Source organism: Mastigoproctus giganteus, chromosome 5 (genome assembly GCF_048544385.1).
Source record: "Mastigoproctus giganteus isolate SK-2022 chromosome 5, ASM4854438v1, whole genome shotgun sequence".
In the NCBI taxonomy this organism is placed as follows: Eukaryota; Metazoa; Arthropoda; class Arachnida; order Uropygi; family Thelyphonidae; genus Mastigoproctus; species Mastigoproctus giganteus.
In genome coordinates this window covers 161,528,706-161,555,262 of record NC_143579.1, presented here as the reverse complement: position 1 = coordinate 161,555,262, position 26,557 = coordinate 161,528,706, and the positions used below count along the sequence as shown (strand labels likewise).

Sequence of the window (26,557 nt, the reverse complement as noted above, 5' to 3'; positions counted from 1 at the left end):
GAGTTCTCGGGAACTCGGTTAGTTTCATATTTCTGTTTAATTGCAGAGTTACTAAACAACTCTTGAAATTATTCTCGCTGAATATCCTTCTACTTAACTATTACGACTGGTTTTCAAATTTAAAACAAAACTGTATGTGTTAAAATTGCACGTGACGTAGAAACAATATTCATTTCCTTTCAAAAAATAACCAAATGGAAATCTATACTTCAAATGAGGGCCCCGAGTGCCAAGCGATAGTGACAAGCGATTTCCTCTGAGATATACAGTGTGCTATTTCTAAGCGACAAAGTTTAATTTTATTTCTAGTGTCGTTTTCTCTTTTGTTTAGCTAAAGTGGTTCTGTGCTTCAAGTTTTAAAGTAAGAACCAAGAAAGGAAAACTACCTTTCTTTTTTTCAGAGTATATATATTAATTACTAACAAGCTACTAAACTTTACAACCGCTTGGTCAGTGGTGGCACCGCTTCTGCCTCCACGTGGCGAGGCCGGTAACCTGGGAGAAGAAAGCCACTCTCCCGGGGCGAAAAGGAGCAAACATGGAATTTGACAATTTCCCTCCAATTGAGCCTCGGCGCTCATGTCCTAAATCAAATGATAATGACCATGACACATCACAGTCGAAAAGACTGAGGACTGGCACAGAGCAAAAGGAATGTCCATCTTTCCTTATCTTCCATTCCTTGTCAAACAAATGCATGAGTGCATTCTCCCCATTTCTGATACAGAAATTTTTGGAAAGCACAGCATGTTCACCTGGAGATGTGCAAATGTATCCCCAATTCACAAAGGAGGTTCGAGGGGTGACACGAGTAATTACAGACCAGTTAGTTTAACTTCTGTTCCGGGTAAAATAATGGAGTCACTGGTTAAAGATGCATTGCAGGATCATCTAGACAAGACTGCAGCAATAATTCAGACACAGCATGGGTTTGTTAAGGGAAAGTCTTGTCTGACAAATTTGATTGGTTATTATGATGTGGTCACAAAGGAACTGGATGCAAAAAATAATTTTGATATCATATACTTGGATTTCAGGAAAGCTTTTGACACTGTTGCGCATGGAAGACTACTGTACAAATTGGAGCAGAATGGTATTAAGGGTAAGTTGCTACAATGGATAAAAGGATGGTTAAGTGGGAGAAGACAGAGGGTGGTAATCAATGGGTGCTGCTCTTCGTGGACTAATGTTATTAGTGGAGTCCCACAAGGTTCGGTGTTGGGTCCACTGTTGTTTTGTATATTTATCAATGATATTGATGAAGGTATTTCAGGCTTAATGTCGAAGTTTGCAGATGACACGAAGGTTGGCAGGGTTGTTAATGACAGTAATGGCAGTGTGCTACTGCAACAGGATCTAGATAATTTGGGCAGATGGGCTAAGAAGTGGCAACTGAAGTTTAACCTTGACAAATGCAAAGTACTACATATGGGTAGAAGTAACCCCAGAGAAACGTACCAACTGTGTGGTACTACACTTAAGGTGGTAGAAAATGAAAAAGACCTGGGAGTAATTGTGCAGTCAGATATGAAGTTTTCTGAGCAATGTAGACAGGCTGCTAGGGCAGGTCATGGGGTTTTGTCAATGATATATAGGAATTTTGCTAGCAGGGAAAAGGAGGTGATTGTCCCTCTGTATAAGGCAATGGTCAGGCCACGCCTTGAGTACTGCGTACAGGTCTGGAGGCCTCATTTTAGGAAGGATGTAGATTTGCTTGAGCGTGTACAGAGAAGAGCAACACGATTGGTGAGGGGAATGAAGGGATCCTCTTACCAAGAGAGGCTTAAGTTCTGCAAATTGCAGTGGCTGGAGACTAGGCACCTGCGCGGTGATCTGATTGAGGTCTATAAGGCCTTGAATGGGTTGAGCACGCTGAATTCTGATGGGATCCTCCCACTTGTTCAGAATACGAACCTACGGGGACATAAGTTCAAATTAAGAAAGGATAGATGTAGAATAGATGTGCGGAAATTTGCCTTTAGCCAGCGGGTGGTTAATTGCTGGAACAAACTTCCATCTGTCGTTGTGGAAGTTGATAGGTTAAATAAATTTAAGGAGGAACTGGACAGGCATTTGGAGGGTATGGTGTGATTTTTTTTTTTTTTTTTTTTTTGGCTGATGCTGCATAAGCTCCTACACTTGCTTTCTTGCATCAAGTGCCACTACTACTACTACTACTACTACCTAAAATGGTGAAAAGACTTAGATCGGGTGATTTACTAATTGAAAGTGTGAGTCGTAAGCAATCAGAGACCCTGCTGAACCTCTCAGCCTTTGGTGGTATTCCTGTGCAAGTTACCCCACATGCAACACTAAATGCCTCCAAAGGGGTCATTACTGAGTGGGATTTGATTAATGCCACAGAAGATGAATTAGTCCAAGAATTAAGAGAACAAAAAGTCACACATGCTAAGCGGATTATGATCAGAAAAGATGGTCAGCTTGTTCCAACGTGGAACATCATCCTTCCGTTTGGCACACCAAATTTACCATCGAGTGTTAAAGCCGGCTATCTCAATTGCCGTATAAGACCCTACATTCCTAATCCCATCAGATGTTATAAGTGTCAAAAGTTTGGACACTCTCAGAACGTCTGTCGAGGGGATTTAGTGTGCCCAAACTGTGGTTCAAAATCCCACGCACAAACGGAATATGATGCTGAAACACACATTGTTCAAACTGTCAAGGTCAACACCCCGCATATTCAAAGTCCTGTGAACTGTGGAAAACAGGAAAAAATATCCAGAAATACAAAGTAGAGCGGAAAGTGTCTTACCAAGAGGCAAAGAAGCAAATTATGCTTATTACACCTAAACACACCTACACAGCAGCAACAAAGAAATATCAGTCAGCAGCCACTCAAACTGACGTGTTAGTTCCCCCATCCACGTCTATTGCAGACTGGGCTAGAGAAATACTCTCAACCTCACAGCAATCTACTAAGGAACAGCATGTGATAGATAGTGCCAACAACACAGCAATTACAGTACCGCCAACTGCTTTGCAGTCTTCCTCAGAAACCATAAAAACAAAAACAGCAGTCCCAATGCAGAAAACTCCGTAAAATGTAACAAATATGGATACTAATGAAAACATTCAACCTGGATGAGCCAATCCTAGATCTGTACGCAGAAGACAACATGGGCACAGCGCGTCCTCTCTTCTCGAAAAAAGAAAGAATAAAATTGGAAAGGCAAAAACAGACTGGATCTAAAAATCAGACTGAATCAAACACAACCGCTAAAAACAAATAATGGATCACATCACACAGTGGAACTGTAGAGGTCTACATAGTAATATCGATGATATCCATGACCTAATCCAACAGTATAGTCCGGTAAGCATATGTTTACAAGAAACTAATCTACCACCGCAAGAAATTCCAAAAATCAAGAATTATACTGTATATCAGCATAATATAAATAACAATACCAACCATGCGTGGAGGTGTGGCCATTCTAGTAAACTCAAGAGTCCCTACTAAACACATTCCACTGCAAACTTCCTTAGAAGCAGTAGCAGTACGTGTCTCCTTAGGAATCATGTTAACAGTAGTTTCAATCTACTTATCACCAAACAAAGAATATACTTATAATGAACTAGAAGTACTTCTGTTACAGATCCCTCCTCCATTTTGTTTATTTGGAGATTTTAATGCACACCACCCAATCTTGGGCCCCCCCCACACACACACACAGACAAGGAAAAGTTGTGGAATTGCTGCTTGACAAACACAATCTAACACTGTTGAATACTGGTGCTGATACTTACATTCATTTCTCCACTAGAACAACTACAGCTATAGACTTGACAATCTGCTCTCCAACGTTGTATCCACTCATCCGCTGGACAATTCTGGACAATCCGCTAAACAGTGACCATTATCCGATAATTTGTGAAATTCAAACAACTAGAATCCCTCAGGCAAATAATTCCCGCTTAAAATGGAAACTTTCCAAGGCCGATTGGATATTTGCTCTCAGTATCTCATTCAGTGATGAAATTATCAAATTCCAATCCATCGATGATGCCACACAGCACAGCACATCACATTTCAGATTTTGAATTCCGCGACCAAGGCTATACTAAAAATCCGTACTGGTTCGTTTAAACATGACAATCTTTGGTGGAGTGATGCGTGCCAACTTGCTAAAAAAGAGAAAAACAGGGCATGGAACCTGTTTCGTAAACACCCATCTACTGAGAACCTTATAAATTTCAAAAAACCTGAAAGCAAAAGCGCGATTCGTAAGGAAAAAGGCAAAAAAAGATTCTTTGATCCAGTTTGTCTCAACTATAACGAAGAACATAAACAGCCGAATAATCTGGAATAAAATAAAAAAAAAAACTAAATGATAGATTTCTCCCAGCATCCTCTCCAATACTGAGATGGAATGGACAAGATTTATCATCTCCAGTTGAAACAGCTAGTGCTCTGGCAGAAAACTTTGCCAAAATCTTAGATACAGCTGCATATGAACCATCTTTTCAGCAACTTAAAAGGAGGACTGAGCAAAGCAAATTATATTTCAGTACAAGAATAGCACTCCCATTTAATCAACCCTTTATAATGTTGGAGCTACAGGATGCTCTAAACAAATCAAGAAATGGGGCATCAGGACCTGATGGTCTTTATCACCTCATTTTGCAACACCTAGACAAAAAGGCACTAAATTCCCTATTGCTTTTTTTGAATCGGGTCTTCTCCGAAAGCTCATGGAGTCATTCAACTGTGCTAGCTTTTCCCAAACCTGGGAAAGATCAGTCGAATCCAAGCAACTATATCCCTTACCAGCTGTTTGGGCAAGACTTGGAAAAGATAGTACACGATAGACTTGTATGGTACAAAGAATCCCACTCGGTCATCAGTTATAATCAATACGGCTTCCGCAAAAACCGATCCACATTAGACCTTATGGTGAAAGCTGAGTGTAACATACGGAACGCCTTTACTCGAAAATAACATCTTGTCACGGTGTGCTTGGATATTGAAAAAGCCTTTGATACCACCTGGCGCTATGGTATTCTGCAAGATCTGTATGCCACAGGACTCAGAGGTCGACTCCCAATGATCATAGAGAATTACCTTAAAAATAGAACTTTTCAAGTGTGTTATCGTAATGCTGTTTCGCAAGCTCTTATCCAAAGAGAAGGTGTACCACAGGTATGGGGGGAATGCGGAGATGGGGGGGAACCCCTGGTGCTGTTTGGCACGAACACACTTTACACTTACACTTATTCGTCTGCTTTGTCTAACTTTCGATTATAAATTGAACCTCATAGAGCACGTTAAACATCTAAGGACGTCTTGCCAGAAAAAAATGAACATACTCAGAGTCATTTCTTCTACATCATGGGGTGCAGATCGGTACACGTTACTTCATTTGTATAGAGCCCTAATCATATCTCGTCTTTGTTATGGTGCCCCGGTGTACGATTCTGCTAGGGAGAGCGTGCTAGCGCGACTTGCTCCAATTCAACTCAGAGCCAAAAGGAATCTTGGATCAAATTTACATCTTCCCTTACAAGGGCCGCCAATCCCAAAGCCATCTGGGACAAAGTTCGGAAAATGAAGGGCAAATACAACTCACACCCTTCATCGATCCTGGAACATAATGGATGTACAATTGCAGATCTAACTGCAATTGCAAATACTCTAGGGGAGACATTTGCTAAAGTGTCTTCAGAAACAGCTTACCCCCCAGAGTTCCTCGCACACAAGCAGAGAGCAGAAAAACATCACCTAAAGCTGTCCTCTAACAATCGCGAGGAATACAATCAGCCCTTTACACAGTGGGAGCTGAAAGCAGCACTCTTACTCTCCAAGGCGAGTGCTGTTGGGCCAGACGACATCCATTATGAGATGATTAAACATCTTTCATCGGAATCCATGGATCGTTTGCTCTGTCTCTATAATAGAATCTATATTGAAGAGACATTTCCGGACTCGTGGCATGTGGCAACTATCCTTCCCTTTCCGAAACCAGGAAAGGATCCAAAAACACCAAACAATTACCGTCCTATTGCTCTGACGAGCTGCTTGTGCAAGATCCTGGAAAGAATGGTCAATGCTCGTCTCTTGTGGTATTTAGAAGCTAATGACCTCCTTTCCAGGATACAGTGTGGCTTCCGAAGGAATCGGTCAACACTTGACCATTTAATCCGCTTGGAAACATCTATACGTGATGCTTTCCTAAAACGTGAGCACCAGGTGTCAGTTTTCTTTGATATGGAAAAAGCGTATGACACGGCTTGGAGATATGGAATTTTAAAAGATATATATAACTTTGGTCTTAGAGGACACATTGCCCTCTTTATCAAAAACTTCCTTACAGACCGGTCTTTCCAAGTTCGTGTGGGATCCACCCTCTCCCGACCATTCTGCCAAGAAGAGGGAGTTCCACAGGGATCAGTTTTAAGCGTTACGCTTTTTGCAATCAAAGTTAACTCTATAACCGAACAACTTCCTCCTACCGTAAACGGTGCCCTCTTTGTAGATGACTTTAGCATCTTTTTGCAGTCATGCAATATGAGGGTCATCGAAAGACAATTGCAGCATGCCATAGACCACGTCAACTCTTGGGCAGTGACTAATGGTTTTAGGTTCTCGCCACAGAAGACCGTTTGCGTACACTTTTGTCGCAAACGGAACCTTCACCCTGAACCAGAACTTAAACTCGGACAAGACATCATTCCAGTAGCACCTGAGACAAAATTCTTAGGGCTCATTTTCGACAAGAAGTTGACATTTTTACCTTACATTCGTCAACTTCGGACAAGGTGCACAAGAGGGCTGAATCTCCTACGCTCTATTTCCTCCAATAAATGGGGAGCAGACCGCTCCACTTTGCTCAGCCTCTATCGTGCACTTGTCCGATCTAAACTAGACTATGGGTCCCAAGTGTACACATCGGCTAGAAACAGCGTACTTAGATGGCTGGACCCAGTCCACCACCAAGCCATCCGAATTGCTACTGGAGCATTTAGAACATCCCCTGTCCAGAGTTTATATGTTGAAGCATCTGAACCACCACTGTCATTGCGACAAAAGCAATTGTCTTTAAAATATACTGTTAAATTAAAATCCCTGCCAGACAACCCTACGTGGACGTCCGTTTTCAAGCCACAATGGGAAAACTTATATAACACTCGTCAGACTGCCAATCGGCCTTTTGGTATCCGTGTCCAAGATCTGCTCAGAGAGCTCGACATCACGGTAGACAATGTTGCCCAATCACCAAGGCAATCACTTCCACCCTGGCATGCTCGCATTCCATCATGCGACTTCTCCCTTAAAAATTGGGGAAAGTCCACAACTCCATCTTCTGTCTACCACCAACTCTACGCTGCCCACCGGACCGAATATTCCGACTTCTTGCCTATCTTCACTGATGGCTCGAAGTCGGAGTTGTCTGTTGGATGTGCTGCTATCTTTCCAGGTCTTTCTATATCTGGAAAGATTCCCCAACAATGCAGCATATATACAGCTGAGTTGTATGCTATAGAGTTAGCCTTGGACCACATTAAAACCCATAGGTACCAAAAGTGTATGGTGTACACTGATTCTCTAAGTACACTGCAGGCTTTATCGGGTATGAGGTATAATCCTCATCCATTTGTGACCCGGATTCAGCAGACGTTGCATTCCTTGTTTGAGTGTTCATTTGACATTCGTTTCTGCTGGATTCCAAGCCACATTGGGATAGTGGGAAATGAACTGGCAGATGCTGCGGCCAGGTCACCCGAACCCCAAAACAGTTATTGCCTGTTAGTCCCCTATACAGACTACAGGCAGTTAATACACGATAAATTACTGTCCCAATGGCAACAATCCTGGCATGAGCAAGTCACAAACAAGCTCTATCAGATAAAGCCTGTAATCGGACATTGGCAGTCTAGTCTGCGCAGGAATCGCAGAGAGGAAGTTGTATTAGCTCGGCTCCGCATAGGACACAGTCATCTTACACATGCTTTTTTGCTGAGGGCAGATGACTGTCCTATGTGTGAGAATTGTGACACCTATTTAAGTATACGCCACATTTTAACCGAGTGTCCACGTTTTAGACACGAACGTGATTTTTATTTTACCGCTTTTAGTCCTCTGGCTGAGCCTTATACACTCAGTCAGATTTTATCCGACAATGACAATGTGTCTGCTGTTTTTAACTTTTTAAAATCAGTAAACCTTTTTAATCGAATTTAAAATTCATTTGCATCCCTTTGTTCATATGTTTTGTACTGTTACTCCTTTTATATCTCGACATGGTGGCCTAACTACTTAGGTCACTGAATATTTTCACTTTTTATATATGACCGGTATTTGGCGCATTATAGCCTCAGTTGCTGATGCGCCAATAAACCCCAAACCAAACCAAACCAAACCAAGCTTTTGCCTCAACAATCACAAAAGACACCGACACACGCCTCATTTGGAAAAAAATACAGGCACTAAATGGGAAATTCGCTCGTATGCCCTCTCCAATACTTCATTGGAAAGGGAAAGACCTATCTACAGCTGAAGAAGTTGCTAATGCACTTGCTGAATCATTTGCTACAATCTCTGCTTCTGCCTCCTATGGGTCCACATTTCAGAACATCAAAGCTAGTGCAGAACGATATAAAATCAACTTTTTCACGCACCGCTCTTTCCCGTACAACCAACCCTTTACATTCATAGAACTTCAAGAATCGTTAAACAGATCTTCAAACAGTGCTGCAGGCCCAGATGGAGTTCATTATGTTATGCTGAAGCATTTAATTCAAGAAGATTTGAGTACCATGTTAATCTTTTATAATCGGATATTTTCCGAAAATGCCTATCCTTCTTCCTGGCGTCATTCTTTCATTATTGCTTTACCAAAACCAGGAAAAGATCATTCCTGTGTTGAAAACTATAGGCCAATATCTCTTACGAGCTGCCTGGGTAAAATTTTCGAAAGAATGGTTCATACTAGGCTTACTTACATCCTGGAGTCACAAAATCTCCTTCCAGATCATCAGTATGGCTTTCGGAAGAATAGATCAACGCTGGACGTGCTTATCAAAGCCGAATCTCATATCCGCAATGCCTTTATCATGAAACAACATCTAGTCATGGTCAACCTAGATCTTGAAAAGGCATTTGACACTACATGGCGTCATGGGATTATTATGGACCTTTACCACTTGGGGTTTAGGGGCCATTTGCCGAAAATAATTCAAAATTTTCTGCAATTGCGTTCTTTTCAGGTCCGATATAAAAATGTACTCTCTGCATCCCACATTCAGGAAGAAGGAGTCCCGCAGGGATCGATACTTAGTCCAACACTATTTTCAATCCGAATTAGCAGCATAACACGAGACATCCCAAAAACTGTTGAAACTTACATGTACGCAGATGACCTTACAATTTCTTGTCAATCTCAAAGTATGAACACCATCGAACGGCAGCTCCAACTTGCCATTACCAAAATACAATCGTGGACTTCACGGAATGGCTACAGACTATCAGAAAAGAAATGCACTCTCACCCACTTTTGCAAGAAACGAGCTCTCCATCCCGATCCGGAATTACAAATAAACAATATTCCAATCCCGCTTGTAAGTACCGTTAAATTCCTTGGAGTGATATTAGATAGCAAGCTGAATTTTCAAGCTCACATCTCTCATTTAAGAAATACATGTCTAAAGCATCTGAATATACTGCGATCAGTCTCGGCTATGTCATGGGGCGCTGATCGGTATACACTATTGCATCTTTATAGAACTTTAATCCGGTCACGGCTAGATTATTGTTGTCCGGTGTATGACTCTGCCAGGAGCACTACTTTACAACGTCTAAATATTGTCCAGCACAGTGCTCTCAGGACTGCGTTGGGCGCTTTTAGGACTTCTCCAATCCAGAGTCTCTATATCGAAGCACATGATCCTCCATTACATCTTCGTAGGAAATCATTACTGCTCCACTATGCTGCTAAGATCCAGAGTCTTCCATCTCACCCCAGTTGGGAGTATCTTTATAATACTCGGTGGGATTTGATATATGACAGCAAGCCAAATGCAAACAGACCTGCTTCACTCAGGATTAAAGAGCTTTCTCAGAGTTGGAATATCAATTTAAGCGATATTTTTCAGAACACAACTGCACCTGTTCCACCTTGGACATACGTTTCTTCCTCCCACGATACACATTTTTTGGAGTGGGGAAAGAATACTGTACCTTCCTTTAATATCAGGCAGTTGCACTTAGCTCACACTACTCTGAACTCCCATGTCAGTAAAGTCTATACTGACGGATCCAAAACGGCTACTGCGGTTGGTGCAGCTGCAGTTTTTCCTTCTCTAACGGTTACTGCCTCACTACCATTAGTCTGCAGCGTCTTCACAGCCGAATTATATGCCATCAAATTAGCACTCAGTAAAATTATTGAACTTTCCATCTCACCTGTCATAATTTACACTGACTCGCTGAGTGCTGTTTCTGCCATAAGGGAGAATTTTTCATCTTCTCATCCTACCTTGAAACACATTCATTCTCAGCTATTTTCCTGCAGTGTGTCTAATCAATCAATCAGTTTTTGCTGGATCCCTGGCCATTCTGGTATTCCGGGAAATGAAAGTGCGGATCTTGCAGCTAAAAATCCTCAACCAGCTGTCCCAGAACATCCTCAGGTTCCTTACACTGATTATAATCCTGTTATTCGCAAAGCAAGTTACGACAATTGGTCACAGATCTGGAAAAGTAACACCAACAATAAACTTTACCAGATAAAGCAAGAACCAAAGCTGTGGCTCTCAGGCTTTCGACAAAACAGACGAGAGGAAGTAGTACTGGCAAGACTCAGAATTGGACACACTCATCATACTCATCTGTTCCTGCTACTGGGAGAAGATCCACCCCAGTATTCATCCTGTGACAGTCAACTTACTGTTAGGCATTTCCTCTTTGATTGTCCCCTATATTCAACCATACGGTCAAACACTTTTCGGCCCCGAGTGCCAAGCGATATTAGTGACCACAGCGCCTTTCCAGAGTGATTATCTAGTACGCTTAATTGTAAATACGTTATTCCTGAGTTTCGAAAGTCCGATAACTCCTGAATATTATAATTAAATAGATATATTCAAATACTATAACCTAGAAAGGACAACCACCTTTCTTTAATCCCTCTTTTTATTTTTAGTTATTACTAACCCTTTTCTTCGCTTGGGTCACTAGGCGGCACCGCTCTTGCCTCCACGTGGCGGGGCTGGTAACCTGGGAGAAAAAGAATCTCCCGGGGCCAAAAAGAGCATTATGAGTAAATCAAACTCAGACTTATCTGGGCTGCCAGACGCAACCCAGATGTCAAAAAATAAAGACAGTTCCACAGCAGGAACGGCAAAGCGCCAAAAAACTGAGCCAGAGACATATCCAATTCCAACCTATCTGATCATCCATTCAACTGGTGAGAATGCAGTTGGCAAACTTTCTCCCTTTAGAATTCAAAAGGAATTGGAAAGTAAAGCAGGATCTCCGAAATCCGTAAAAAGACTCAGATCAGGAGATCTTCTCATAGAGACGTCTAATACCAAACATTCTGAGCGACTTCTGAAAACAAATTACTTTGCAGGTCTCCCAGTAACTGTAACACCCCACAGATCACTAAACACCTCTAAAGGAGTGATCTCAAACTGGGACTTACTAGATGTAACTGAAGAAGAAATGCTAGAAGAACTGAAAGAACAAGGAGTTATTCATGTCAAGAGAATCTCCACGAGAAAAGATGGTAATCTGATCCCTACCCGCAATCTGATCTTGACCTTTAACACACCGAATCGTCCATCATCCATTAAGGCCGGATATCTGGTATGTAATGTCAGACCGTATGTCCCAAACCCGCTACGGTGTTTCCGATGCCAGAAGTATGGACATTCCCAAACAGCTTGCCGAGGAACCCCTACTTGCGCAAAGTGTGGTTCAATCGAACATGATTGCGAAAAGTGTAATGCTCCTCAATCAGTATGTCCAAATTGCAAGAAAGATCATCCCGCTTATGCCAGAATATGCGAGCGCTGGAAAAGTGAGAAACTTATCCAGAAATATAAAACTGAGCATAATGTTTCTTACCAAGAAGCAAAAAGAATCATCTCACCACCAACTCATACAGACAGACCTACGTATGCCCAAGCCATCAAAAAATTCCAATCAACCGGATCGCAAACTGAACTAACAGTATCCCCAAAACAGTCTTTCTCAAATTACGTAAAATCTTTGTACAGTGCAACTCAAACCCAAGCAGTAAATACACCAATTACCATACCACAAGAAAATGTCCTGAGTCCGGATCAAGGACCCAAAGAAAAACATATCCTAACTTCTAGTCACCAACAACAAATGGACACTGAAGAAAAATCAGCAGATGACCCTGTTCTTCAAATTTTTGTTGAAGAAGACATGGACACCGAAAGGCCTTCCTTCCCAAAAAAAGATAAAAGCAAAAGTGAAAAACAGAAAACTTCAGCAACCCGAAAACGCTCAGAAAGCCTAATAAGAGATAAATAATGCACAGAATAATACAGTGGAATTGTCGTGGATTCCGTGCCAATATCGATGACCTATACGATCTTTCTTGTAAGTACTCACCAATATGTCTCTGCCTTCAAGAGACGTATTTAAAACCCCAAAATACACCAAATCTGTCTCGTTACAACATTATTAGAAAAGACAGAACCAATGGGAATATTGCACATGGTGGTGTAGCCATTTTAACAAACCAACATATTGCTACCAAACAGGTCTCACTGAACTCTCCCCTAGAGGCAGTAGCAGTCCGTGTGGCAGCTGACATCCATATGACAATCTGCTCCTTATACATCCCACCCCCCTCAACGTGGGCACCTGTACGTGGTGAGGGGACCTCCCAGTGATGCTGCTGGGTTTCCAGATTAGCATCACTGGGATCTAACGCCCATACCTTGGTTCCAGGGTTACATCTTTGGAATCCGGCGTGTGCAGCCGTGCGCCGCGACCCGTGGAAGCGGAAAGGGGGATCCTGGTGGTTGAGGGGCCCAGCCTTAATACACCACTTTGGCCCCTGCTTCGACAAGACGGGCGGTCCCGGACCGGCTCGACTGGGATCAATCGGCGGGTGGTTCTATACTGCTAGGGTCAACTGCGTTCCAATAAGTCTCCCTCCCTTTGGTCCTGGGACGGGATAAAGACTTATTGGTAACGTGGGTATGGTGTTCTAAGCGAACTCGGCGTCCCATTCGTGTACGCAGTACCTGCTAGTTCACGGGTGGGCGCCCCCTCGTAGGGCTCCGTGGTGGGTGAGGTACTTAGGCATCAGACATTTTTTCTTTACTCTCATGAGTAATTTAAATCCTTCTTCTGGGGCCCCAACAAGGCCCCTACCTAATCGATCGTTAGATGAGAGTGAAAGTAATTCAGCTAAAAGAGCCAGAACTGAGGAGAAAACAACATCTGTGACACCTCTTTTCCTCATTCTCCATTCCACCGGAGAGCAGTCACTTGGGAAAATGTCACCCTTCTTCATCCAGAAAGGATTAGAAGGGATGGCAGGTTCACCCAAATCCGTAAAACGGCTGCGTTCTGGAGATATTCTAATAGAAGCATCAAATGTAAATCAAGCTGAAAAGTTTTTGAAAGCCACATCTATAGGGGGAATACCCATCATCACAACCCCTCACAAAACTTTGAACTCTTCAAGAGGTGTGATATCAGAGTGGGATCTTCTTCACGTTTCTGAAGAAGAGATCTGCTCTGAATTAAAAGAACAAGGAGTAACAGCTGTCAAGCGAATATCCATGCGTAAGGATGGGAATCTTGTCCCTACCCGAGTTCTCATCCTAACATTCAACACCCCAAGGCCTCCAAGTTCCATCAAGGCAGGGTACTTAAACTGCCCAGTGAGGATTTACGTTCCAAACCCACTGAGGTGTTTTAAATGTCAAAAGTACGGCCACTCACAAACAGCTTGTCGTGGTAACCCTGCCTGTGCTCGATGTGGTGCTAAAGATCACGAGAGCAAGGAATGTATAGCTCCTAAGCCTAACTGTATTAACTGCCAAGGAGAGCACCCTGCATACTCTCGAGCATGCCAGCGGTGGAAGGACGAAAAGGAGATACAAAAGTTAAAAACGGAGCTAAACATCTCCTACCCAGAGGCCAGAAAACGCATACAACCAATAAATAGCGGAAAGCCTTCATATGCTCAGAAGGTTTCTGCGAAGTGCACTATCGGTACACAAACAGATATGACTATACCACCAAGAGAGTCATTCACGCCGATTGCACGCTATTTATTGAGTTCACAAAAGCCCACCACAAAAACACAATCAGCTGCTACTCCAATATCCGTACCTCCTAGTGCTCCACCACTAACAAAACCAAGTGGTAAAAAAGAGCAACCAAAATTAACAGAATCAATGGATGTAGTGGACAAGGAGGTACCGGACGATTCAGTCTTGCAACTCTTCGTGGAGGAAGAAATGGACACCGGACAGCGTCCATTCTTCCCCAAAAAAGATAAAGCCAAGACTGATAAAATTAAGCCCTCAGCACCTCGGAAGCCGCCTGATGGACCCACCAAGCCAAAATAATGGCTAAATTCCTACAATGGAATTGTCGTGGATTCCGGCGAAATACAGATGACATCAAGGCCCTCCTGCAAAAGCATGAGCCAGTTTGCTTTTGCTTGCAGGAGACATATCTAAAGGCAAATGATGATCCCACCATGCATAACATCACAATCTTTCGTAAGGATAGAATTGCGGATGGTCCTGCTCATGGAGGAGTGGCTATCCTTGTGAGTAATCAGACCCCAGTTCAGCCTTTGCTAATTACAACCAGCATAGAGGCTGTTGCAATTCGCCTTACAGTGGGATTTTTATTAACGGTCTGCTCTATTTATTTGCCACCTGGGACTGACATCTCCCAGGAAGACCTTGATGATCTTCTAACGCAGTTGCCAGCCCCTTTCTTACTTCTTGGGGATTTTAATGGACATAACACCCTGTGGGGTAGTGCTAACATCAATGGAAGGGGACGGGTCATAGAGCGTATGCTCAATGACAATGCCCTTTCCCTTCTAAATACTGGAACAAACACCTTCTTCTATATGCCTACCCGTACTTTTTCTGCCATTGATCTCTCTATCTGCTCCCCTTCTCTACTCCCATCACTCACTTGGGAAGTGGAGGAGAATCCATACGGAAGTGATCACTTCCCTGTGATAACCTTGTTACACAGTGGGAGACCATGTCTTCCTTTTAGGTTACCACGGTGGAAGTTTGATCAGGCTGACTGGAATGCCTTCCAACATCAGGCAAATTTTGAACTCAGTACAGTCAGTCAGGAGCCTATCAATGACGCAGTAACGTACATCACAGAAATCATTGTCCAAGCAGCTGCGAATGCTGTTCCAAAAACATCTGGCCGGTTTCCACCATTTCCCAAACCTTGGTGGAATTCACAATGCACAGCAGCAAAAAAGGCTCAAAACAAAGCGTGGGGGATATTCCGTCGATATCCTACCACTTGTAATCTAATAGCCTTCAAGCGTGCACGAGCCAAAGCACGCTACATTCGCCGTCAGAGTCAAAAGGAATCATGGATCCGTTTTACATCATCTATTAACCAGGCTACCAATTCTAAGGTAGTGTGGGATAAAATCCGGAAAATGAAGGGAAAATATACATCCCACCCTTCTTCAATCCTAGATTATAATGGATGCGCTATTGCAGATCCAACTGCAATAGCCAATGCTCTTGGGGAAACATTCTCTAACATCTCCGCAACATCTTCGTAATCCCCAGAGTTCCTGGTCCTGAAACATAAAATCGAAAAGCAGGCACTTAATTTCAAGTCCAAGGGCCTCTATCCCTACAACGGGGCATTCACTATGCAGGAACTGAAGAGAGCCCTCACTCTTTCTAATGCAAGTGCTGTTGGACCAGATGGCATCCATTATGAAATGATTAAACGGCTTTCACCAAAATCTATGGATTATCTGCTCCTTCTTTATAACAGAATCTTTATTGAAGGGCAGTTTCCGGACTCCTGGCGGAAGGCAATCGTCCTTGCTTTTCCTAAGCCAGGAAAGGATCCAAAAGTCACCACCAATTATCGTCCTATAGCTCTGACTAGCTGTCTGTGCAAAATCCTGGAGAGAATGGTTAATTCTCGTTTAATATGGTACTTAGAAACAAATGACCTTCTCTCCAACATCCAGTGCGGCTTCCGAAGGAACCGGTCCACTTTGGACCATCTTATTAGATTGGAAACATCCATCCGGGATGCTTTCCTAAAACGCGAACACTTGGTGTCGGTGTTCTTTGACATGGAGAAAGCGTATGACACAACTTGGAGATTTGGCATCATAAAAGATCTGCATAGCCTTGGTCTTAGGGGACGACTCCCCATTTTTATTGAAAACTTTTTAGCCGATCGATCTTTCCAAGTTCGTGTGGGATCCTCACTCTCTCGTTCCTTTAGCCAAGAGGAGGGAGTACCACAGGGATCAGTTTTAAGTGTCACGCTTTTCGCCATCAAAGTAAATTCCATCACAGAACAACTTCCTCCAACCGTAAACGGTGCCCTCTATGTTGATGACTTTAGCATATTTTGTCAGTCATGCAACATGAGGGTTATTGAAAGACAACTGCAGAAAGCCATTGATCGCCTCAACTCCTGGGCACTTGAAAATGGTTTCAGGTTCTCGCCGGAGAAGACCGTTTGCGTACACTTTTGTCGTAAGCGTAATCTTCATCCTGAACCTGAATTAAGGCTCGGACAAAATGCTATTCCAGTTGCGGCGGATACAAAATTTCTGGGACTCGTATTTGATAAAAAGTTGACCTTTCTTGATCACATTCGTCAACTCCGCACCAAGTGCACAAGAGGGCTAAATATCCTCCGCTCTCTCTCCTCTACATCTTGGGGAGCAGACCGATGTACCCTCCTTCGGCTTTACCGTGCACTTGTGCGATCCAGACTAGATTACGGGTCCCTGGTATACAATTCGGCCAGAGACAGTGTACTTCGTTGGCTGGATCCTGTCCATCATCTGGCACTCCGTACCGCTATTGGAGCATATCGAACATCTCCAGTCCAGAGCTTATACGTCGAAGCAAACGAACCGCCGTTATCGCTTCGTCGTAAGCAGTTGTCTCTAAACTACGCTCTAAAACTGAAATCCCTGCCAGACCACCCTACGTGGCTATCCGTTTTTGAGCCACGATGGGAAAATTTGTATAACACACGTAAGACTGCCAACCGACCTTTTGGTATTCGTGTCCAAGAGCTGCTCAAAGAATTTAATATCAAGGTAGACAAGGTTGCCCAAACACCGAAGCAACCCCTTCCACCCTGGCATGCTCATTTCCCGTCATGTGACTTGTCACTTAGAAATTGGGGAAAGTCGGACACTCCATCGTCTGTCTACCTGCAGCTTTATTCAGCACACCGAGCTGAATATTCTGACTTTGCGCCAGTTTACACAGACGGCTCGAAGTCGGAATCATATGTGGGATCTGCTGCTGTCTTTACAGACAGCATTACATCAGAGCAGATTCCCTCTGAATGCAGCATATTTACTGCAGAGCTGCTCGCTATAGAGTTAGCCTTGGATCACATTAGTAAATGCGAATACCAACGGTTCATTTTGTATACCGACGCTCTCAGCGTGTTACAGGCTTTAATATCTGTGAGATATAATTCTCATCCAGTTCTGTCTAGCATTCAGCAGAAGATTCACTTCCTCCGAGAACGTGAATATGATATCCGCTTCTGCTGGATTCCCAGCCACATTGGGATTAAGGGAAATGATTTGGCTGACAATGCAGCCAAATCAGCAGTTCCCAATAATAATCGCTGCCTGTCAGTCCCTTATACAGACTGCAGGCGAATAATACACGAAAAGATACACTCCCAATGGCAGGATTCGTGGAATAGACAGAATGCGAATAAATTATATCTTATAAAGCCTTTAATTGAACCGTGGCAGTCTAGTCTGCGCAGGAATCGTAAAGAGGAAGTTGTTCTCGCCCGGACCCGCATAGGACATAGTCATTTGACTCATTCGTTTTTGCTGAGGGCTGATGACCCTCCTATGTGTGAGTCCTGTGGCACAATTTTATCAATTAGACACATTTTAGTTGACTGTCCAGATTTTAGCAATATCCGTTTTACCGCTTTTAGCCATCTGACTGAGCCGTATACACTCAGTCAGATTTTATCTGACAATGACAATGTGTCTGCTATTTTTAGCTTTTTGAAAGCAATAAACGTTTTTAATCGTATTTAAAATTCATGTTATTATTATTTCGTTTATTGATTTATCATTGTAATTAGATCTGGACACGGTGGCCTAATTAATTAGGTCACTGAGATGTTAAATTTTTATATATTACCTGGTCTTGGCGCATTATAGCCTTAGATGCTAATGCGCCAATAAAACCAAACCAAACCAAACATCCCACCAAGCTATACCTTCCAACAAAATGATCTCAACAATCTTATAGCCCAACTCCCAACACCGTTCCTCATTTTGGGAGACTTAAATGGTCATCACACTCTATGGGGTAACAACAACATCGACCAAAGAGGAAAACTAATTGAACAGTGTCTAGACTATAACAACCTCCTTCTTCTAAATGACGGTTCACCAACATACGTTCACCTTCCTTCAGGAACAAGCACTTCAATAGACTTGTCTATCTGTTCAGCAACCTTATATCCTATTCTAAAGTGGACGATAAACAACGATCCGCTACATAGCGATCATTTCCCCATAATAATTGAACTACTTAATAAGCCCTCTCATCATCCTACTAAAATTCCACATTGGCTCACTGAAAAAGCAGATTGGCAGTCCTATAAAAAATTAACTAAGCTTGATTCCGAAATAATCCAAAATTCCACAACTGATGAAGCAGTTGACTATGTCACAAAAACGATATTACATGCAGCAGAACAAACTATCCCGAAATCCTCATCTAAATTACCGATTCATCCAAAAACCTGGTGGAGTGATGAATGCCTTGTGGCTAAAAAAGAGCAAAGCAAAGCTTGGAATTCTTTTCGCCGGAGTCCAACTACAACCAATCTCATTCAATATAAGCGCGCTAGAGCAAGAGCGAGATATGTCAGACGCTGCAATAAAAAGGCTGCTTGGATCCGATTCACTTCAACTATTAATCAAACAACGCCTACACATAAAATTTGGAAAGCAATCAGAAAAATGAGTGGCAAATATAAAACGATACCTCTACCCATCATGGAATGGAGAGGGCAGTATGTAAATGATCCTGCTGAAATTGCCAATATACTGGGCGAAACCTTTGCAAAAACATCAGCAATAGAAAGTTATACACCGACTTTCAGAAGATTAAAAACAAGTTTAGAAAAACAAAAGTTAAACTTCTCTTCAAAAGGAGATGAACAATACAACTTACCTTTTACCATTCACGAATTACACAGAGCCTTGTCAACATCTAGACGCAGTGCTGTAGGACCAGATAATATTCACTATTCCATGATTCAGAAACTTAGTACCGAATCATTACAGTTACTTCTTCATCTATTCAATAGACTCTTCCTGGAAGATAAATTCCCTAATCAATGGCATCGTGCCACAGTCCTTGCCTTCCCTAAACCAGGTAAAGACCCTACAAATCCCACTCATTATAGACCAATTGCCTTGACCAGCTGCATTTGCAAAACTCTCGAAAAGATGGTGAACCGCCGACTGATCTGGTACCTTGAAAATCTCAATCTCCTACATTCTGCACAATACGGTGTCAGACAAAACAGATCTACACTAGATATACTAGTCAGACTAGAAAATTCCATCCGAAATGCATTCCTCAGATCGGAACACCATGTGTTAGTCTGCTTTGACATCAGTAAGGCCTATGATTCCACGTGGAAGTATGGAATACTCCGTGAATTACATCGTCATGGACTTCGGGGTCACCTCCCGATTTTCATACAAAATTTCCTATGCAAGCGTACATTCCAGGTTCGATTCAAAACCTCACTGTCCCAAGTATTTTCCCAAGAAGAAGGAGTTCCTCAAGGCTCTGTACTCAGTGCTTCACTTTTTATAATTGCAATAAACACCATTGCCGGACAAATTCCAAACACTATTGATAAAGCACTGTTTGTAGACGACCTGAGTATTTGGTGTCATGCAAAAAACATGAATACTATTGAGAGACAGTTGCAAGGGGCAATAAATAAGATCTGTTCATGGGCTCAGACTAATGGATTTCAACTTTGTCCGGAAAAAACATTTTGCATCCATTTTTGCCGCCAACGAAAACTCCATCCCAATCCAGAGCTAGAACTGAATCGCCAACCAATAGCAGTTCAACCGAGCATACGGTTCTTAGGAATCACTTTAGACCAGAAACTCACCTTTGTTGAGCATATCAAAAGACTAAGAAACTCATGTCAACAAAAACTAAATATCATCCGGGTTCTCTCTGCAACTAATTGGGGAGCTGATCGCCTTACTTTATTACGGCTATATAGAGCATTAATAAGATCAAAACTTGACTACGGAGCACAAGTCTATAGTTCAGCAAGACCTAGTGCCCTTCGCTGGCTTGACCCTATCCATCATAGTGGCATACGGATTGCATTAGGAGCATATCGCACGTCTCCAATACATAGCTTATATGCTGAAGCACACGAACCTCCTCTTTCGATCAGGCGACAACAACTGATACTACGTTACGCCTTTAAAATTAGATCTATGCCAAAACACCCAAATTGGCAGATACTTTTTTCATCACAGCACACCAGGTTATACCAAAACCGCCCTAATGTTAATCGTCCTTTGGGCATGAGAATAAAACACCTCTTAGAAGAACTAAATCTAACCTTAGACAATGTGGCACATAGCCTTCCATCCTCTCTTGCTCCTTGGAATATCATTCCGCCCTCATGTGACTTACATCTACATGAATGGAATAAATCTACATTGCATAGAGAAAATTTCTTGCAGCTATACCATGCAGTAGTGAACCAGTTTCCTAGCTTTTCCATAGTACATACTGATGGATCAAAGAATGATGTCCACGTTGGAATCGCCGCAGTTTTCCCAAACATCACATTAGCTTATCAGTTATCACGTGAGTTCAGTATATTTTCCGCAGAACTAATAGCAATTCAGGTTGCACTGAATCATATCGAGTCTTCCGATATTAACAACAGCATTATTTTCACAGATTCCTTAAGTGCCCTTCAAGCACTAAAAAACACAATGAACATGACCCACCCAGTCGTGGAAAGAATAGTCAACTCTCTGCATACCTTATCAGTACTTGGGAAAAACATACACTTCTGCTGGGTCCCAGGACATATGGCAATTCCTGGAAATGAACTAGCGGACAATGCTGCCAAATTAGCTCACCTTTCATCTGAGAACAAGTGGAAAGTGCCTCATCAAGACTATCGACCAATAATCCATGAAAAATGCACGCGCCAATGGCAGTTATTATGGGAAAATCAGCCAAACAATAAACTTCGAAGTATCAAGCCAAACCTTGAGCGATGGCCTTCCAGCTTCAGTTCAATCCGACACCAGGAGGTAATATTAGCTCGTCTGCGAATAGGACATACAAATGTAACTCATGGTTATCTTTTAAGAGGAGAGATACCCCCTCAATGTCATCACTGTAATACAATGCTCACAGTGAAACACATTCTGGTCGAATGCACAAAATATACAAGAGAACGCCAGATGCTTTGCACTTCAGCCACAACAAAAGATCCTACACTTACCTCAATTTTAAACAACGAAACAAATGTCTCAAGCATTTATAATTTTCTCAAGATAATTAAAGTATATCACCTCCTTTAGTTAGAAAAACTTTTTGGTCCCTTCTTTCCATTTTCTCTATTTGAAAAGAAATTACATGCATAGTTACCATATGCATGGCGCACTATGGCCATAGTTGCCGATGCGCCCAATAAATTCCGAAACAAACAAACAAACAAACAAACAAACACTTTTCATTCAGTCTCTAGGTTGAACCTCTCACATGATTTAACTCATATCCTGGGAAATGACGCAAACATAAATGAACTTGTAATATTTTTAAAACGTATTGGCCTATATAGGAGTATTTAATTTAACATCAACAGTGTTATATTTCGACTAAATAAACTATCAGCAGACACAATTTGGCCTCAGTAGCCCTTGTGTCGTTAAGCCAAATAACAACAACAACAACAACTATAAAGAAACAACAACAACTATAAAGAAGACAGAACTTCAACCTTGCTATCACTGGTCAATCTTTGTAAACCAATGACTCTAGAAAATCTGATTGGTGACAAGGCAAATGTATCTGAATTTTTTAACTTCCTCTGGCGAACTGGACTTTTTAATCGTTTCTGTCTCAGATCAAAAATTTCTAATTTCTATATAATAAATGATTAGGCGCATTATAGTCAGCAGCTTATGCGCCATTAAACCGCCATAACAACAACAACATAATAAAATCAATGAATGGCTTTTAAAGCAGTCAATGTCAGACATATTTAAACTTAGTCTTCCATCGCATCTTAATTACAGTTTTACGATCATACATAGCTCATTTCAGCTCCCTTTTTTGCAATTCATTAACAACGTTGAGTTAAGTTTTTTCTGTTATTTTATTATGGATATAATGATCAGAAAGCTGACACTTTCTTCCATTTTCCTACAGTCTCAGAAGAAGAGTAAAGGCGAATCTCAGAAGAAGCGGGCGCAAAGAGCTACTTCCAATGTGTTTGCAATGTTTGAACAAAATCAAATTGCTGAATTTAAAGAGGTAAGATATACTTTAGTTGCCATAGTCTCGAACTCAATTAGTTGATATAACTTGCACAGAACTACTACAGGTTCTACACGCATTCATCGCAAGAAAAAGATAAATTCCTTTTATAGTGCTATATGTTCTTTAGCTGGCTTCTTTTAAGTAAGCCAGGCAGACAAATATTGCCTTAAAAATGAAAATGCCTTTTCGTTTATGGCACTGATCTCATACTGTGAGACACAAATACTTGTAGTATTTTTCAGCCCGAGAAGCTCCTGGTGCTTATGGATGCTATCATTTCGCATTGCACTCACATTTTATAGAGATATTACACACTGTTTCTAAAAAAAATGGGCGCCTTAATGTTTAACAGATATTAGCCTAAAAATGAAGTTATTCCCTACAACAATTTTTGAATACTTTCTCTTCATTCCATTAATTCTGAGGGGGTCTTCACGATTAGCACATTGGTTAAAATCGTTGTCCACATCCGCATACTGTGAAAGAAAAACAAAGCCTCGTGTTTGTCTCTGATCAGGTAAAAAAATTGCCTTCAACAAAACACCTTGAGATATCATTTTATCTGATCACAGAATGAACACAAGATGTCCGTTCTGTAATCAGATACGTTGATATCTCAAGGCTTAAATGATCTGGCATAAAAATTCCAAAAAAAAAAACTCTCCGGCGGAGAGCAGAAGTGTTGATTTTTCTCTCCACAAACTCTTATTTGTCCAATCCATCCCTTTGTTCAAGTACGGTTAATAATATCAGACAGTAATACGGCGCCCACCCCAAATTAAAATAGAAGGTGTGACCATTAAACTTGCCAACCAAATGAAATATCTAGGAGTTATCCTAGACAAAAACTTATCCTTTCAACCTCACCTACAATATATAAGGACGAAGATAAGACGTTACTCGGCACTGGTGGCGAGGGTTACGAGAAAAGACTGGGGATTAAAAAAAACAGCACTAATGTTGTATTATAAGGCAACCTTCATCCCTGCGATAACTTATGCTGCTGCAGTGTGGTACAGCAAACGACGCTTGCAGTCAATAGGAGAACTCTGGATACGATACAAAGGACCATTTTACTAACAACCACACGAGCATGCAGAACAGTAAGCACACCAGCGTTGCAGGTGCTTGCTGGAGCGCTCCCCCTCGATTTGGAGACTGTAAAAGCTGGCTTGCTCTTCCTGCATGCCAGGGGGGTTGCTGCCACCTTCCAGGATTTCATAATTGACCCAGCGAGTAGTACAAAAACAGAAAAAGTCCGATTACAGGCTTACCTACTTCGGGAGTGGCAACAAAGATGGACCGATACAACAAAAGGAGAAATCACAAGAAAATTCCTTCCCAACCTCAGCAAAATATATCCCAAGCAACCAGCCTGGTACTTTCCGGGGAAGCATTTGACTTCGCTCCTTACTGGTCATGGTCCCTTTAAGGAGAAGCTGCTCGGGTTCTGCCTTGTTGAGGACCCCAACTGCACATGTGGGGAGATCGAGAACTGGAACCACTTGGTCTACGACTGCCCAGAATACGAAGATCTCAGAGGCATCCTGATCACAAAGATACACTACCTTCCGAAAGGACTGGAATCCCACTTCATTGACACAGAAGAGGAATACAGAGCACTTTCTCAATATGCGCAGGACCTCTTCGAGAGGAGAAAACTGCTAATTACCATAAATCGTGTCTGAAGAAATATCACCACAAGTTAAACTGTACAAGACCATAAAATACTATCCAACAGAGTTACTACAGAGAAAAACCTTGAGACAAGTGAGTGAAAAACACAAGGACGGCGCTTACCCCATGAGCGACTGGACTGAAACCGGCTCAATATTGAAGAAAAGAGACTTAACGCAGCACAGCTGCCAAACGCCATTTGGCGAATTGAAGAGGGCACCCTAGCCTCCTTCATCTTTAATACCCATATCCCCGGTGGGGGGAGAGACGGTCTTACTGTCTCATCCCCCTCTCACCATTCCCACTTTCCCTTCTGGTGGGGCATGGGCATGCCCCACTGTGACTTGGAGTTGCCTCCTCTCTCGACTCCATACTTCTGTCTTTCCCCCCCAGACTTCAGTCTCCCCACCCACTCTACCTGCACATACGCAAGCGAATGCCCTACACATCGGAATTGATTTAGTCATCTCCAAATTACGTTTTTCGCCCATACACTCGGCGTTTCAAAAATTTAGCGTTATTCCCCATAGAATTTACCAAAATAAAAAAAAATAAAAAATATATATATATATATATATATATCTTAGTTTATTTTTTAACTTTCATTTCCTCTCTTTATTTTATTATTTTTTTTTTATTTTTTATTTTTATATATATATATTTTTTTTTTTTTTTTTTTTTTTTTTAGGTCCTAGCCGCCGAAATCTCAGGAAATTAAGCGGCAGGACCTGCCAGAGTAAATCTTAGTCTACTGGTGTTTCCTGGTCTGCCTCCACGGGGCGAAAGTGGGGCAACGTTGGGCCTCAGTAGGGGTCCAGCGGCTAAACGACCAGATGAACAACGGTACATGACATTACACATATACAATATCCATACACTTTTAAATCTCTGGCATTTCCCAGCGAACTGGTTCACTCACAATGAAAGCAACGCGGAGATGGGGGAAACCCCTGGTGCCGTTTGACCCTAAACACACTTTACACTTTACAGTAATTAGTGCATTATAGATTAAGTTTCCGATGAACCAACAAATCTAACAACAACATTTTGTCTTCCTTTCAAGCAAATCATTTGTCTTAATTCATGCCATGACAATATTCCTTGTCTTTCATAGCCTGTTTAAAAGGTACAACACATGAAGTATCCAATCGCCTTAAGAAGTTGCCCAACTGCTTCCTGAATCTTGTGATTGAAAAGTCACGAGGTACAGAACGACAGTTTAAAAACTGGTGTGAAGTAAGGAATAAATTTTCAATTTCCACTTAGTTCTAATTATACAGAAATTTTTTTTTTCGCTCCTCGGCTGGTGCCCCTGAGACTACCCCCTATCAACAACATTAGCCGAATTTAAAAGAATTTTATAAATATTTTTTTTATATCTTTCAGGCATTCCAGCTGATTGATTCAAATAAAGACGGCTTCATCGATAAAAACGATCTGAGGGCGACGTTTGACTCTCTAGGTAAACTAACACATTGATATCAGTATTTTTTTTTTTCGTTGCGTTTGTGCTTCAGATATTGAAGAATATTTACTGTTATTCTCACTGTGCATGACATAAATTGTTTAAGTGTTGTCTAAAATAAAATACTTATAGAAAATACGTTATACGGCAATGACAAGAAGTGCGCTATAATGTATTATTTAATAAACCATAAATGCAACGATAAAAAAGCAGTCTCATGATTTTTGACATTAAAGACTAATGTGTTTAATGTCATTAAAGACTAATGATTCTGACATTACTCAACTGTTTCGTTGGTTGTAAAATTTTAGGCGCTTCAACGACTTGCATGTAAATTACATGTGTGTGTGTTTTGTGGTAGATTTGCTGCTTGCTGGACATAAACTCCAGTTTTCGGGATCAATCAACCATGTTACCCTCCCCTAAGGCCGCCTCAACCAAACACGTTGTTAAAAAGACCCATAAAAATTGCTCGCATCATTGCAGCATTTGAACTCAGGTCTATTAAATGTGGTGTGGGGAGGAAGGTGATTATACCAACTGTGCCACCCCACGAGGGCGTCCAGATGGAAATAATTAAATTACATTACAAAAGGTTAAGTG

General features: G+C 41.8%; 1 protein-coding gene across 1 annotated transcript in view; it reads left to right on the top strand.

Annotated features, from left to right (window-relative positions):
* Positions 1 to 26,557, top strand: part of LOC150085799 (myosin regulatory light polypeptide 9-like) — a 111,315-nt gene that overhangs the window by 62,257 nt on the left and 22,501 nt on the right. The window contains exons 2-3 of the mRNA XM_090373491.1: positions 22,702 to 22,806; positions 25,876 to 25,951. Coding sequence (XP_090229617.1) covers positions 22,702 to 22,806; positions 25,876 to 25,951 — 181 coding nt within the window. The remainder of the gene's footprint in view (positions 1 to 22,701; positions 22,807 to 25,875; positions 25,952 to 26,557) is intronic.